Source organism: Vombatus ursinus, unplaced genomic scaffold (genome assembly GCF_900497805.2).
Source record: "Vombatus ursinus unplaced genomic scaffold, bare-nosed wombat genome assembly UNPS02014798.1, whole genome shotgun sequence".
Lineage (NCBI taxonomy): Eukaryota > Metazoa > Chordata > Mammalia > Diprotodontia > Vombatidae > Vombatus > Vombatus ursinus.
The window spans coordinates 39722809-39738102 of record NW_020954576.1 but is presented as its reverse complement, the minus strand read 5'-3'; the positions used below and the strand labels follow the sequence as shown (position 1 = coordinate 39738102).

The 15294-nt window shown below is 44.1% G+C and overlaps 1 protein-coding gene across 2 annotated transcripts in view; it reads left to right on the top strand.

Moving 5' to 3' along the window:
- The first annotated feature begins 3009 nt into the window (after positions 1 to 3009).
- Positions 3010 to 15294, top strand: part of VASH2 (vasohibin 2) — a 45062-nt gene continuing 32777 nt past the window's right edge. For both annotated transcript variants that reach the window (XM_027871875.1, XM_027871874.1), the window contains exon 1: positions 3010 to 3285. In XM_027871875.1, the coding sequence (XP_027727676.1) occupies positions 3010 to 3285 (276 nt within the window). The remainder of the gene's footprint in view (positions 3286 to 15294) is intronic.

Below are 15294 nucleotides of genomic sequence, written 5' to 3'. Positions count from 1 at the left end.
TTTGCAATGAGAAAGTCTGTATCTCTAAGGGCAAAAGAATATGGAAGTCTGAGGACTGGGACCTTATCTAAATTTTGTTATCTTCCCCAGTGTCTAATGAAGTTTTCTGCACATAGCAGTCGAAAAATTGGTTGAAATCCATTAGCTCCCTCAATCCTGACTACAACACTGTGTGGTGGGAAAGGGAAATACCAGGGCAACAGTTTTACAGGTGAGGAGACAAGATAACTGCAGTTCAGAAAAGTTAAAGGATTTGCCCAAGGTCCCACAAATGACAAATGTCAGAACCAATGACTGAAACCCATTGCTTCCGACAGTTGTTCTTCCCCAGACTACACTGCCTCTCTAAGGGGAACTCAGCCAATGACTGGTAAGTAATAATATACCTATTTTAGAGATGGGAAAACTGAGACCCATCAGCAAAATGACTTGTCCAAGGTTGTTCATTTGGTTAGGATCAGGAACTAGAATCTAGTTCTCCTTACTCTCAAGTCCAATGCACTTTCTACTTAGTCATCAGCTGCTCTTATTAAAGACATATTTCCAATTGGGGAGTATACTGGCAGGAATATTCTCACTCCTTTGGGCTTTGAAGACCTCAAACAGCATTTTGGGGTGTGTCTACTATGTACAAAACAGTCATCCAATAGTCCCCTTTTAAATGTATCCCTGAGAAGGATCAAGATTTCTATCTCCCTGAGAAGTTACTAACATTCATTCATTCATTCATTCATTCCCTTGGGAGACAGGCTGCACTTCTTGTAATATTGAAAATTTGTTTTCTGCAATGTGTCTTAATACCCTGTTAAACTGTTAAGGTCCATGAGGGTGGGGTACAGGTCTTGTCAAAACTTTGTGCCTACCTGCAAGGATTTGTACACATGCCGTCAGGGGTGTGTAATTTACACCTTCTACCAAAGCAGAATGCAATCTTCAACTCAGAGAAGCTTCAGAGTTAAGTGACTTGCCCATGGTCACATAGCTAATAGTGTGTACCAGATGCAGGATGTCAGATGTTGCTGACTCCAGCTCCAACATTCAATCTACTCAGCCGCTCTGCTTCTTATGCAGTAAGCACTCAATATGAGTTGAATCCATTCATTCATTCTGCTCCTTTGTGTTGAGAATCTATTATGTGTGAGATACTATGTGCTTGGCACATTTGCAGTTATTCCTTTGGCACCAACTCTGGAGGGCTGTGCAAGCAACAGAAGGACGCGCCCCATTTGACCTAGGTGAGGACAGAAGGTAGGCTGCACTCAAAAAAAAAAAAAAAAAGACAAAAATTAAACTAAAAGGGTCTATGTTCTAGTGAGGGTTCAGAACCTCACGTGAGAGGCTCTGAAGTCTCCCTTGGGCCGGATGCAGACAAACCCAGTTAGAAGAACGAGGGACCTACCAGGCTGACTGATGATCCTTTTGGCTGATTTCCCCCACATTGAAAGCGGGCCTAATAAACTCAGATTTAAAGGACTTTAATGCGCAGTAGTCTCTTAGATATCATTCCCCATAACTTCTTGGCTGGTTTTAGGCATTTGAACATATGATATAAAAATTATAATAATGAATTTGTTTACATATATCTTTTAAAGGACCACCTGCCTGAACCTTCATCCTTAGTGGGGTCAGGGTCTCCTCCAAAGCAAACAACATTACCAATCCCTCCGCCACCCTTTCCGAGCCCAAGGAATCCTTTCTTGCATGTAGCTTTTCTCCCCTCCCATGGACTGCAGCCCCCGGGGAAAACTCAGCCGGCTGTAAGTACATCAGCCCCACGATCCCGCCTTCCATCCACATGAGCTAGGAGATGAATGTCTAGTGCACGAAAGCGATCAGATTTCGCGTGGAGGCCCGACTCTCCTTCTTTTTCTCCCTCCCTCCCGGGGATCTCCCTGAGCCAATCAGAGCACCCCGAAGTGTCCGGTTGTAGAGCCGTGGACCCGGGGATCCGCCCCTCTTTGTTGCGCGGGCCAATGGGCACATTCGGAACATCGGTGGCGGCCGAGTGACATGGTTATATGTCACAAAATAACATTCGATAATGGAACATGGAATAAAGCGACGGCCGCAGCAGCAGCAGTTGCAGCAACAGCCCCAGCCGCCCGGAGAGGCTTTGCTGCAATGAACCCCCACTGCCCAGAGGTAAGAGATTAGGGAGGCCAGAGCTCTCTCCGTTTTTCCTCCACTCGGTCAGTCCCACCGAGCCTCCTGCATTGGAATTGGGAGGTAAGGGGATGGGGCGGGGAGGGATTCGGTGCTTCAACCAGAGACTGGCTTCTCACTTCACCCGCAGGGACTGGGGAGGGGTCCTTGGGAGAAAGAAGGGGTGTCGGAGGCTACCGCTCCTCTGCTTTGCGGTCCGGGGCGCTCACGTGCTGTTGCCTTGGCTTCGCGGTTAGCAGCATCTGGGCACTCAGCGGGGTTTGAAACCATGCACTTTGGACTCCTGGGATGTCCCTCGTTCACTTTCCGCAAACTGCCTTTATTTTTCCTGTCCTTACCCATCTCCTTCCGTCTTTATCCCGGTCTGTATGTCTGTCCACATATGTGGGGCGGGGAAAGGGGGCGCGGTGCATTGTGTAGATCGTAGAGTGGACCCTCTCGGTAATGCAGGGGAGGTTGTTCCCCCCATCCCCCCCGCCCCCCGCCTGACAGCTTTTCGAAAATGCAAGGATGCTTGGACACAGTGCGAATACGCCGAGCATGGTACAGTCCCCGCCTCCCCCAACCCCCCGACAAAACAAATCTACCCTTCTCCTCCTTCTCCACTTGACGGTATGTCTTTTCTGTCTCTGCTGATTTTAGGCACAGTCCCTAAGTGAAGAGGTCCAGCTGCCATCTCTCTGTTAATAGTAGTCTCTCCTTTGCTTGCTTCCTGCGGCAGCCAAGAGTGCAATGGAGAAAGCTTCCTTATTTATGGGGCACTGATCCCGGTGACCGACATATCCCGAGGGTGCACACTCTCTCACTTCTCCCCACACTCTCCCCCAACCTTCTTCCCACCCCATCATGACTGGCTCCACATCCAGCGCTCACCACTGCCCCCACCCCAAGGGTGGCAAAGGAACGCGGTCCAGGAGCACTCACGCACGATCCGTGTGCCTCACCAACAATGGGGGGTCGGAGGAAGAAGACAAAGAAGGAGGGGTGCTGTTCCATGTCAACAAGAGCGGCTTCCCGATTGACAGCCACACCTGGGAACGCATGTGGATGCACGTGGCAAAGGTACACCCCAAGGGAGGAGAAATGGTGGGGTCCATCAGGAATGCTGTCTTCCTGGCAAAAGTAAGTAACCTTGCTCACAGCACCCTTTCCCTCTCCCCTCCCCTTCCCCAACTGGTGGGATCTGCCTGGAACCTTTGGAGGTGGTTTTCCTTCTCCCTTCCCCCCCTCCACCTTTTTTTACTCACTGGGATGGGTGTCATGGAAGCTGTAGAAATTGGAAAAGGACAAGGAAGAGTCTTTCAATTCAGGTATTTCAGTTCCGGAAAGACTATGCTTGGGCATGCTTGAGCCTTGAGTAGGGGGCTGTATTCCTTAACACGTACCTTCACTTCCCACTTCCATTCTCCCTCCCCATCCCCCCAATGAGAGTGAACAAGCCATGGACACCACTCAATACCGCCTAAGCCAGTAACACATAGCGCCCCCCTCACCCCAAGGGGAGACAGCCCTACTGCTATCCGTCCTTCTTTCCTCCCTCTTGCAAGTGATTTAGCATGAGATGAATGAATTTGTAGTCACTCAGTCAGGTTTCCCCAGCGTGAATCATTTCTATGCTTAGTGCCAATTTTGCATGACAGTGGCATTCACCCTCGAAATTAGAAAAGAGCAGTCCTCATCTTCCTAGCTCCTCTGGGTAATCTGGAATGAAGTTGTTGCCTGTTAATTGGCATTTGGGCTGTAGATAAAAGGATTTTTCAATTAAATACCAGGATATATTCTTACTGGATAGAGGGGACAGAGAGAGGTGGGTAAAATGCCTGCTAAAAAGCCTGAAAATCAATCAGCCAACAAGCATTTATTAAATACTTACTATGTATCAAGCACTAGGCACTACGGTTATAGAGAAGAGTAAAAATAGTCCCTGTTTTCAAGGAGCTCACCTATGAGGAGGGGAGGGAGGGAGACAACATGTGAATAACTAGGTAAGTACAAATTATATCCAGATTAGATGAAAGGTTACTGAATGGTTATGTCAGAGGCCAGAGACCTGGAGTGACCTAATGATGCCCTAGTAATATTAAACCACTTGTAAGAGAATAGTGTTAGTGCAGGCTTAGGTGAAAGGAAGCAAATGACTGCACTGTGACTGTTCTGTGGACCCATCAGACTGCCCCCTCCTTGCCCTTCCCCCTCCTTGAGAGTATACTGTTAACTCCTATGGAGCCTGAGTAAAGTTTAAGATATGATTGATGGTGTTTGTTTGCTGTGTTCTCAACCTCACATACTGGACACTGGAGGAAGGATGGAAGGACACCATCACTAGAACAAGCCTAGGATTCATTAAGGTCCTGCACTTTTTGTTATGGAATTATAGAACCTTTGGAAAGAACCTTAAAATTCAGGCATTTCATTCTATGAGCATCACTGACAAGTTGAATACCTTCAAGTGATTGGAAGTGTACTACTTCAAAAGACAGTCCTTTTTTGTTCCACTGTTAGTTAATGATGATGTTTTATAACTCTGATGGTCAATTGGATTCAACTTGAGTGTCTGGTGTGTGCTGGGTACACACTGGGTTCCGATATCAGCTCTGCCACTTAATGGCTATGTAACCTCATGAAAATCACTTAACCTCTCCTTGTCCTCCGTTTCCTTATCTGTAAAATGAGGGCATTGTACTAGGTGGTCTCTAACGTCTGTCTAGCTCTAAATCTATGACCCTATGATATTCCAATATTTTGATGGATTTATGATCTTATCAATGTGAAAATTTCTTCCAACAGTTGAGATTGCAATCCATCTATGCTTTGTGATCCCAAGAAATTCACATACATGTCCTCCCATAAATCCTCCACTGGGAGGTCCATTCTATATGCTGGGAGCCTTCTTCTAGATTTTTAAAATTAGATGGACACTATCCAATTTAACATTGTTTGACTTTCACTCTCTATTGGCATTTTTACTGTCTCCCTTGTGCAACTCCTTTGGTAAGATGTTTCAACCAACTCATGCCTACCAACTTATGCCTACCATTTTCCTCTCCACTGCCCTTTGTACAACTGACAACTTCAATTCTTCAAAGACTATGGTATTCCATTAGGTACTGGGGAGACAAAGAGTTTACATTCTACTGGAAGGACTATGACATTTACATAGACAAGTACAACACAAAGATTACGACAGGAGCAAGGGAGAGATCCGTTCCAAAGTGCTCTAGGAACATTAGAGGAGGGGGCAGAAGACTTGCTTAGGAGATCTGAAGTGGCTACCTGAAAAAGGTGGCACCTCAATTGAGTCATGGAGGATTCTAAAAAGAGGGGATGAGGAAGCAGTGCATTCCAGGCAGGGGGAATGTCTGTTGGAGGTTAGAAAACAGTTCAGTAGTTCAGGCTGGCAGGAACATGCATAAAGGGGAATATGAAATGAGTCTGGAATGGTAAATTGGAGTTTCCTTAAATACTGGATTAAGGACCTTATATTCTCTCCTAAAAGCAATGAGCAGTACTTCTTATGCCTTAGGCAAAGTTGAGCTGTTGGAAAACTCTTATCTTACATTTACTTTGCATGTATTTTGTATTCACTATATACATTGCATATATATTTCACAAAATATGGTTCTCAGGAACTTCCATTCATTGGTTACACTAATCTCTAGTCCATCCACCACTCAGCTGTCAAATTGATCTTCCAAAATGCAGGTAGTGACCTTATCACCCCCTTATTCAATTAATTCCAGTGGCTGACTATCACCTCTGGGATCAAATACGAAATCCTCTGCTTGGCTTTTAAAGGCCTTCATAACCAGGGGGCCCTTCTACTTTAACAATCTTTTTATGCTTTACTCTGCAATTCATTGGCTTCTTTGCTGCTCCTCACTCCATCTGCCAACTCTCTGAATTTTCACTGGCCATCCCCCATGCCTGGTAATCTCTATTCTTATCTCGGCCTCCTGACTTCCTTCAAATACCAGTTAAAATTCTACTTTCCACAAGAAGCCGTTCCCATTCCTCCTTAATATTAATGTTTTCCCTCTGAGACTACCTCCATTTTAGCCTATGTCTTACTTGTACACAGTTGTTTACATGTTGTCTCCAACACTGGAGTGTAAGCTCCTCGAGGGCAGGGTCTGTCTTTTGCCTTTCTTTGTGTCCCCAACATGTAGCACAGTGCCTGGCATTTAATAAGTGCTTAAGAAATGCTTATTGACACACATCTCACCTGATTCTCTTATTTGTTTGATTGCTTCTCAATTTCCTTGATTAGGTCACAATTCATCTCCCCTCCCCCAAAAGGTATTTGTACCCAAGGCTGTATTTCAGGCCCTCTTTTGATGATCTCAGCTACTCCCATCAGTTCCATATCTCTATATGGAGATGATTCCTACGTCTGTAAAATGTAATCTTTCTCCTGAGCTCCATTTATCCATCAGCAACTGTCTGCTGGACGTGTCTACCTGGACATATCAGAAAAATCTCAAACTCATTATGTCCCAAATACAGTGGATCACTTTCCCTCCTCCAAACTTTCTGTCTTCTGCTGAGAGCACCACTAAGACCTCAGGATCATCCTTGACTCTTTCCTTTCCCTCCATCTTCAGACAGTTGCCAAGTTTTCTTAATTTTACCTCCATACCATTCGTCACTTTTCTCTGCTAACATAGTCATTATCTAGATCTCCTTACCTCTTGTCTGGGTTATTGCAACAGCCTCCCAGTTGGTCTTTCTGCTTCCCGGCTCTTTCCTCTCAAATCCAGCTGCCAAAACAATTTTCCTAACTCACAGGTCTGACCGTGTCACTCCTCTTGATTCTTCAGTACCTTCCTCTTACCTCTAGGATAAATACAAATGTCTCAGCCTAGCATTCCTTCACAGAATGGTGACAGCCTGCCTTCCAGCCTTATGTATTGAGAATTACTCCTTCAGTACTCTGTAGGCCAGCCAAATTGGCCTATTTGTGTGACATTTCATTTCTTATCTCCATATTTTTGAACCAGTTGCCTACCCGTGGCTGAAATGCCTCCCACTTACCCCCACCTCCTAGTATCTTTAATTTTCTTCAAAGTTTAGTTCAAATGACCCCTCCTACATGAGACCCTCTCCTGATTCCCTTAGCTGCTAGTGCCTCCTTTTATTCATCCACCCCTGGCCTCAGACATTTACTGGCTGTATCATCATGGACAAGTCACTTAACCCATTTGCCTCAGTTTCCTCAGTTGTAAAACACCAACCTTCCAGGGTTATTGTGAGAATTGAATGAGATATTTGGAAAGCCCTGAAAACAGTGTCTGGCACATAGTAGGTACTTAAGGAATATTTATTCCTTATATTTGCTTTTCATATATTTTGCAAATAGTTACATGTGCTCATGTAGTCTCTCCCAATAGAATGTAAGCTTCTTTGTTTCATTTGTGACTTTGTATCTCTAACATCTAGCACAATGACTAGCACACAGTATTATTATATTCAAATGAATGGTTGAGCAATCTCTATTGCCCCCTTCCAGCTATGAAATTTAACATTTTATGACTATATTTCTTCCTTCTAGAGCAGATGTCAAACTCAAATAGAAAGGGGCCACTAAACCATCTTGAGGGCCACACTGACTTAGAAAACCACAAATTAACATTATCTATATTCTATTGTATCTTCAGTTTGTTAAACAACCCATTAAGTTCTAGCCACATTCAGGGGGAGTGTTGTGGGCTTCATGCAGGCTGTGTGTCTGATGCCCCTGTTCTAGCACAACACAGGAAAATATTTGAGGACAGCTTTCACTCAGTTAGTAAGTGGAAATAGTAGCAAATTAAGAATCAGGATCACAGATTTAAAGCTCAAAGGACTTCAGCCTCACCGGTTCCCTTGGCAGGGGAGGAAACTGAAGTCCAGAGAAGGTGTGACTTGGCAGAGATCATCCATCTGAATAACAGAGTTGGGATTTAAATCTAGGCTCTCTGATGTGAAATCCACCTGTTCTCCTCCACCCAAGATGCCCGGGTTCTAGTCTTCACTCAGTGGCAGTGCCCTAAAGCAGAGATGTCAAACACATCCCACAATACTCCTGAGTGCTGCCCAAACTAAATTAAAGCACAATTCGTGATTTTAGTGTGTTGAGTTATTAAAAAATATATGCACATAAACATGCATGGTTTTCTAAGTCAATATGCGGCCAGAAAAGATCTCATATAGGGTTTAGTGGCCACTATTTCTACTTGAATTTGACCCCACCAATATACAACAAAAATCTTATGGGGTTTAAAACCAGGCCTGCCGTCAACCAGCTTTGCCAGTTACTAGCTCTAGCACTCGCTCTATGTCACTTAGCTTATCCAATTCTCAGTTTCCTCTAATATAAAAATGAGGATAATAATATTTTCAGTACTCTATCTTACAGAGTTATTTTGAAGATCGAAGGAGATAATGTATGTAAAGAGCTATGGAAATGTCAGCTATTTTTAACTCCATAACCTTGGGCAAGTCACTTAAGTTCTTTAGGCCTCATTTGAAAAATGTAAAGGTTTGACTAGATGATTTCTAAAATTCTTTACAGCTCTTAAATATTCTAGTTTATACCCCAGTCTGCTTTTAAACATCCCCACTTCCTCCAATAACTCTTGCATGATGGTGTTTCCAGGTGCCTTACTGTCCTATTTACCTTTCTCTGGATGCAATTTTTCATTACTTCTTGTTCAGTCATTTCAGTAGTGTCTGACTCTTCGTGATCACATTGAGGTTTTCTTGTCAAAGATGCTGGAGTAGTTTTCCATTTCCTTCTCCAGCTCATTTTACGTATAAGGAAACTGAGGCAAAAAGTGACATGCTCAGGGTCCCACAGCCAGAAAGTGCCAGATTTGAACTCAGGAAGATGAGTCTTCCTGACTCCAGGCCTGGCACTCTATCCACTATGCCCCTTAGCTACGATTAACTTGTTGTGTATGTTTACTCCACTCATTAATAGTTGCAGCCTAAAAGATGTTGTCTTGTGCGTGACTTGTGACCATAGGCAAGTCATTTGGCATAGGACAACTCAGTGTCCTAGGCAACTGCTAATCTGTATGAAGTGAAAGATGTTTCCTCACCAAGAATTTCACATACAGTAATAATGAAATCACAAATCTGAACAAATAAATAAAAAAAATTTCATGTCAGAAAAAGAAGTAGCAGCCTTTCTGTGCCTAGGTAGATCATTCCCTGACTTGCTGTGGCCTAAACAATTCATAAGCTCATGTACAGCTTTCTGGACTCTCTAAACTCAGCCAGGCTAATCCTTAAAGGATGGAGAGACCTTTGTGGGCCCATCCCTGTAGCCTTTCCGGCTAGGTAAAAGCTGCCGAGTTTGTTCTCTGGCTGCATAGTTTCAAGGTCTCATGGTCACATCTATGCCATGATGAGACATGGAAGGACTGGCTTTTTTCTCCTAAAAATGCAGCCCCAAAACTGAACACAATACTCAAGATGTGGTCTGACCAATGGGGCTATTATATATCATGACCTGAATACTATACTTCAATTAATGCAACTTAAAATCAAATTAGCTTCCTCTTCTCCACTCCCAACCCTAGCAGTTTAATCAATAATACTCTTGGCTCAGGAAAAAACCCCACTCTTTGTCTATTAAAGACCATTTGGGGGCACTGGAAAATACATCTGCCTGCCTTTTGGCAGGAGCCTGACAAGTATAGGACAGAGAGGACAAGACTTGGCTGAAGTCTGGAGTCCGGTTGTTTCTTACTGGGTATTTCCCCGTGAATCAGGGAGACATTGACCTGTTTCTCTCAGGCTACACACAAGTCTGAGTCTCTCCCAAGCTGGGAGAAATAGCTCTGAGCCTAAGACTTCACCTTGAATTCTTACTTAAAATTCTAAAGGACCAGAGTCACAGAATCTCAGCCTGGGATGAGATCTGGTCATTTCTGCCTTCATTCTTCCTTGACCTCTCTGTGGCATGTGATACTGAACTATCTGCTCCTACGTGTCTGTTCTTTCCATGGCTTCTGGGACATTGATTGCCCTGACATAGCTCTCCTCCTACCTCTCTGACTGAACCTGGCTAGTTTCTTGCCTTCCTTCTACCCCTTACATGTGGATATCTCCAAGGCCCTGTCTTTGGCTTTCTTTTCTTCTCTCAATTTTCTCCCTCAGTGATTATATCCATTCTCATGGCTTCATTGATTACCCTTATACAGGCATAGGGACTGGACCTTTGATTTTACTGGTATAGGGAAATCCCTGGTGAGGAAACTCTCTCTACCAATTCAGGTTGGCTCTTTCTAGTCTTAGAAAGTTGCCTTTGGCAGTGAGAGGCTTCATGGCTTCCCCAGCCTTCCTGCACTGCCAGGTCCATATCCCATCCTGAGAACCTAGCAAGAACAGCCACCATGGAAAACACTTCCTGACTCTCTTGTCAATGATTCTTTCCCCCTTTCCCCTGCTGGCTGGATGTTGACCCCTACATCCCATCCTCTGCCAGAGTTCTGACTCTATTCCAACCCTCTGATTCATTCTTCTCTCTCCAAAGATGGTAAGTCAGGCCCCTCAAAGTCAACCCCCTTGCTGCCTGGACTTGGCTATTCACACTGGTTAGATGAGCTGGGAATCACCAACTCTAACTAGAATCCTTCCTGTAAGATGGAAGACAATTTGCCCTTAACATCTGCTTTGCCACTGCACCCTTTAGTCTCTCAGATACTGCCATCTGACTTGCTAATGTCACCTAAGGACCGTTGGATTTTGCCATCTGCCTTGCAGTTAAAGCCTTAGGACCAACAAGTCCTTCCATCTGCTCCTCAGCTGAACCCTCTTCTATGTGTTGTCTCCTCCAATTAGTGTAAGCTCTTTGAAAGTAGGAACTATTTGACTTTTCTGTTTGTATCCCCAGCATTTAACACAGTGCTTGACAAACCTTAAGTATTTAATATTTATTTTTTCATTCATTTATTCATATATGCATTCAGTTCCTTTGCCTGGAATAGACACCTACCCCATCCAAATCTCTGTATGTTCCAGTCTTTTCCTTCCTTCAAAAATCACCTTAGGTCTTGTCTTCTCCATGACTTCCCCTAAGTGAAAGTGATTTTCAGTAAGTATGTTGCTTATACTTTGCTTTTACTCTTATCTTACTCTCTCTTGTGTCATAGTTACTAGTGTGCATGGGGCTCCCCCTATTAGATTGTAAACTCCTTGAGGGTAAAGTCTATGTCCTAGATATCTTTATATCCTCAGAATTTAGCACAATGTTGAATGGATGACTGAATGAATCAGAATCAAAATTCTCTCTAATCTCATAGTTGGAGGGGCCAGAGAGTTAGTCTAAACCAACTCTCAACTAAATAGAAATCTCTTCTATTGCTTTTCCCATTTCCATTTGGAGACTTCTAGCAGTAAGAAACTCACAACTTCCAGAGACAGACCATTCCACCTTTGGGCACCGCTAATCATCAGGAAGTTTTTCCTTATCTTGAGCTAAAATCCTCATCTCTGTAACTTCCAGCCACCACTGCTAGTTCTGTCCTCTGGATCCAGCAGAACAAGCCTAAACTCTCTGCCTCAGGCCGCCCTTCAATACTTGAAGACTTCTCTCATTCCCCATTCCCAGTCCCCCAGCTTCCAACACCTTAAGTATCTTCTACCCTCTGACTATCCTTAGCTCTGTCAACCAATCCTCCTATATGGCTTCATTTCTAACCCCCCCCCCCCCCACCGCCGCCCTAGTTACCTCCTGCTGGATGCTGTTCAGCTTGTCAATGGTCTTATTAAAATGTGACAACCTCCCCTCCCCCCAGAACTGAACACAGTCCTCCAGAAGTAATCTGCCCAAGGGAGGATTATCAGGACCATCACTACCCTCCTTCAGGACACTAGGTTTACATTAATGGAATCTAAGAGCACATTGAGAGATCATTCATATTTTTGAGGAGTGAGCTTTCTCAAAGGAGAAAGCTTTGTAGTCAATTTGTGGTAGTCAGCTCATTCCTCCCTCCTTCTCCACCATTCTCTTTAGGGCCCCTCATTCCTTCAACCTCTCCCTATTACTCAGTTGCTTGTCAGCTTGTCCTTGTTTCTGCCAGCAGCTGTGGTGACACCAGCTCCAGTTGCTACCAGATTATCTTTGTCAGAGGCTCAGATTCTTGACTGCTCTGGTGCCAGAAGCCTGGTCTAGCCTGAGCATGTGGTCACAGTGGACATTCCCCAGCTGTCCTTCCAGGCTCCCAGGGATGACTTTTCTTCCTTGTCCCTTGTTTTCTTTCTCAGGATGGAGACAGCCAAAAACTTTGCTTTCTTTGTTCTTTTAAAAGAATTCCAGTTTCCCCCTCCGGAAAGCATCCATCATTGTTGATCATGATGCACATACATACACACACACACACACACACACACACACACACACACACCACTTAGCCTTGAGGTCATTTTTCCTTGTATTCTCCCAACAGGCCAGTTTGTGTTTGCCTGGACTGAAGGGAATTGGAGCCTATCCTCATACGCTTATTTGTGTCCTGTTCTGCAGGTCTCCCTGACCATATCCCCAACTCCTGATCTTTGGGCTAGCCCAGCTGTCTTCCCCAGGTCTTGGGCACAGGTTCAAAGACTTGAGATGCTGTGGAATGATAAGGCACTTCTAGGAAGTGCCTCAGACAGATGGACTGCATGTCCTAGGGCAGAGGTACCACATGCAGAGAGGTTCCACATGAAGGCCCACAAAACTCCCAAGTACGGCCTGAACCAGATTAAAACGTAATTGGGAAATATTTAACAAAATAAATAAAAATACAGTGAAACATGGATAATATTATGGCTCCTCATGTACAGATAAGTAGCCCCATTTCTAGCCAAGTTTGTCCTTACTGCTGTAATAGCAGGGGTCACGTGAGGAGAAAGAGACCAGGCAACCTGGATACCAATTTCAATTTGCATTTGATTGCTGCAGCCTGGGAAGATCATCTGCAATGAAGAACTACTCAGTCACAGAGGGAGAGGGTGTGATTGGGAAATGGCTATTATTAGGGCCAATTAAGTTGAGCCCTCAACCATCCCTTTCTCAATGACTTTTAGGACAAGAGTGCACTGGGCTCTTCTCTGGTTGGAAGGAGATGGCTTTTTGCTCTGAAGATCCTCTCATTGGGGTTCAGCCCTGCCCTCTCCTCTTCAGGTTCCGACAGAGTGTTTCCCTCTCTCCCCTAAGTCTGACCTTAGAGAATAAGTAATAACAACTACTTGGATTAATAGAACTTTTATCTTCATGAAATGCTCTTGTATCTAGGCTTATGTTTTACCTCCACACCATCCCTGAAAGGTAGGTAGGTGTCATGTCTCTCAAATATGCTGCTAGAAGTACCGTGCAGAATCTCCTGTCATTTCCATAAAAATGATGAGTACAAATTCATTTAACCCACTCACTATATCTAACCAGTTCCAAGTCATGCTTCACATCTCATCCATCAGCTCCATCCATCCATCCATCCATCCATCTATCCTACCCTTCTTGCCATCCAAAATTGTGGATACTCCTACAGCATTCTACCCCATCTTTTTCCACTTCTTGTTCTAGGAACAGTAATCAAATTGAAAATACCGTTACTTCTGTAAAGAAGTTGACAGTCACCACTTATGGCTCCACTAACTTCCCTGTGACTCAAATTTCCTTACCTAGCCAACAATCCACTTCCACTAAATGTGTTGTCTACCTTTGTTAAAATATAAGTTCCTTGAGAGCAAGGACTGCCTTACTTCTGTTTGTGCCCTTAGCATCTAACACAGTGCCCAGCACATAGTAGGTGCTTAATAAATGCTTTTTCATTCATTTATATGTAGTCTAAGTTGTACCTGAATTACTATGTTGTCACAGATACCCTTGGCTGGTACCAAGTATGATCATGACACATAAGATGTTTAGGCAGCTAGGTGGCAAAATGGATAGAGTAGGCCTGGAGTCAGGAGACACCTGAGTTCAAATCCAGCCTCAGATAGTTATTAGCTGTGTGACCTTGGGTAAGTCACTTAAACTCTGTTTGCCTGTTTCCTTAACTATAAAATGGGGCTAATAATAGCACCTACCTCCCAGGGTTGTTGGGAGGATCAAATGAAATAATAATTGTAAAATGTTTAGCACAGTACTTGACACATAGTAGGTGCCATATAAATGTGAGCTATTATTATTATTATTATTATTATTATTATTAGGAACACAAAAACACATTACACTGAAATTTTCCCCCTCCCCACCCTCCAACCGCCTGGAACACTTAGAAAAAGCAAGATTTCCTGGATTACTGACCAGGTACTGCTGCACTCTGAGTTGAAGGCTCCCGTGGGTCACCTACTCCCTTGGAGCTAAGCCAGTTCTGTCCCAAAGCAAAACACTCGCAGCCAGTTTTAGAGCCACTGGCCATAGGAGTCACTCTTCCTTCTCTTTAAATAGCTCCTTAAAATGCCGCCTTCACAAAATTTAAAACTCAAAAGCTTATGGAAGTGATTGTTGAAAACTAAAAATAAATTAATTAAAAAATAATAAATCCTGGGTACAAGTCTTAAGAAAATGCCACCTTCACGTGCTAGCATGATGGCAGTTATTCGTAATACCCAGGGATGTTTCAAAGCTTAACTGTGATAATGGATATGAAGCACTTTGCAAACCTTAAAGCGCTATAGAAATGCCTCGTCGTCGTTGTTGTTGCTGTTGTTAACCTAGCCACCAGGCTCCCAAGCTAATGATGACTTCATTGCCGGAGCCTTCTACTGCCTAGAAATAAGGCTGTACATCAGCTGGGCTCCTCAGCAATGTGTCCAGGCTTGTCATGGGGTCAGGCCAGGGCACCAGAGCAGGTTACTATCTGATTTCTCTTCACCCCTTGATGAATAGACTAATGAGAACATCAGTGCCCGCCATTGTGTCTTCTTATGGACTAAGGGTTCAATTTCCTGTCTTTGTCATCATTGAAATGGAGACTTTTCTCCTCTTCTCACCTCCACCAGCCTCTACTCTATTCCCTTCTCACTCCCCAACCTCTAATGGGCGGGGGGGGGAGGATGAAAATTACAATGTCTTCTCTTGGCACCAATCAGAATGCCAGGAAAAGAACCTTTCAGGAATGGGTTTCTGTTTGCTTGTGAAATCTTACCCTTTTGGGGGGG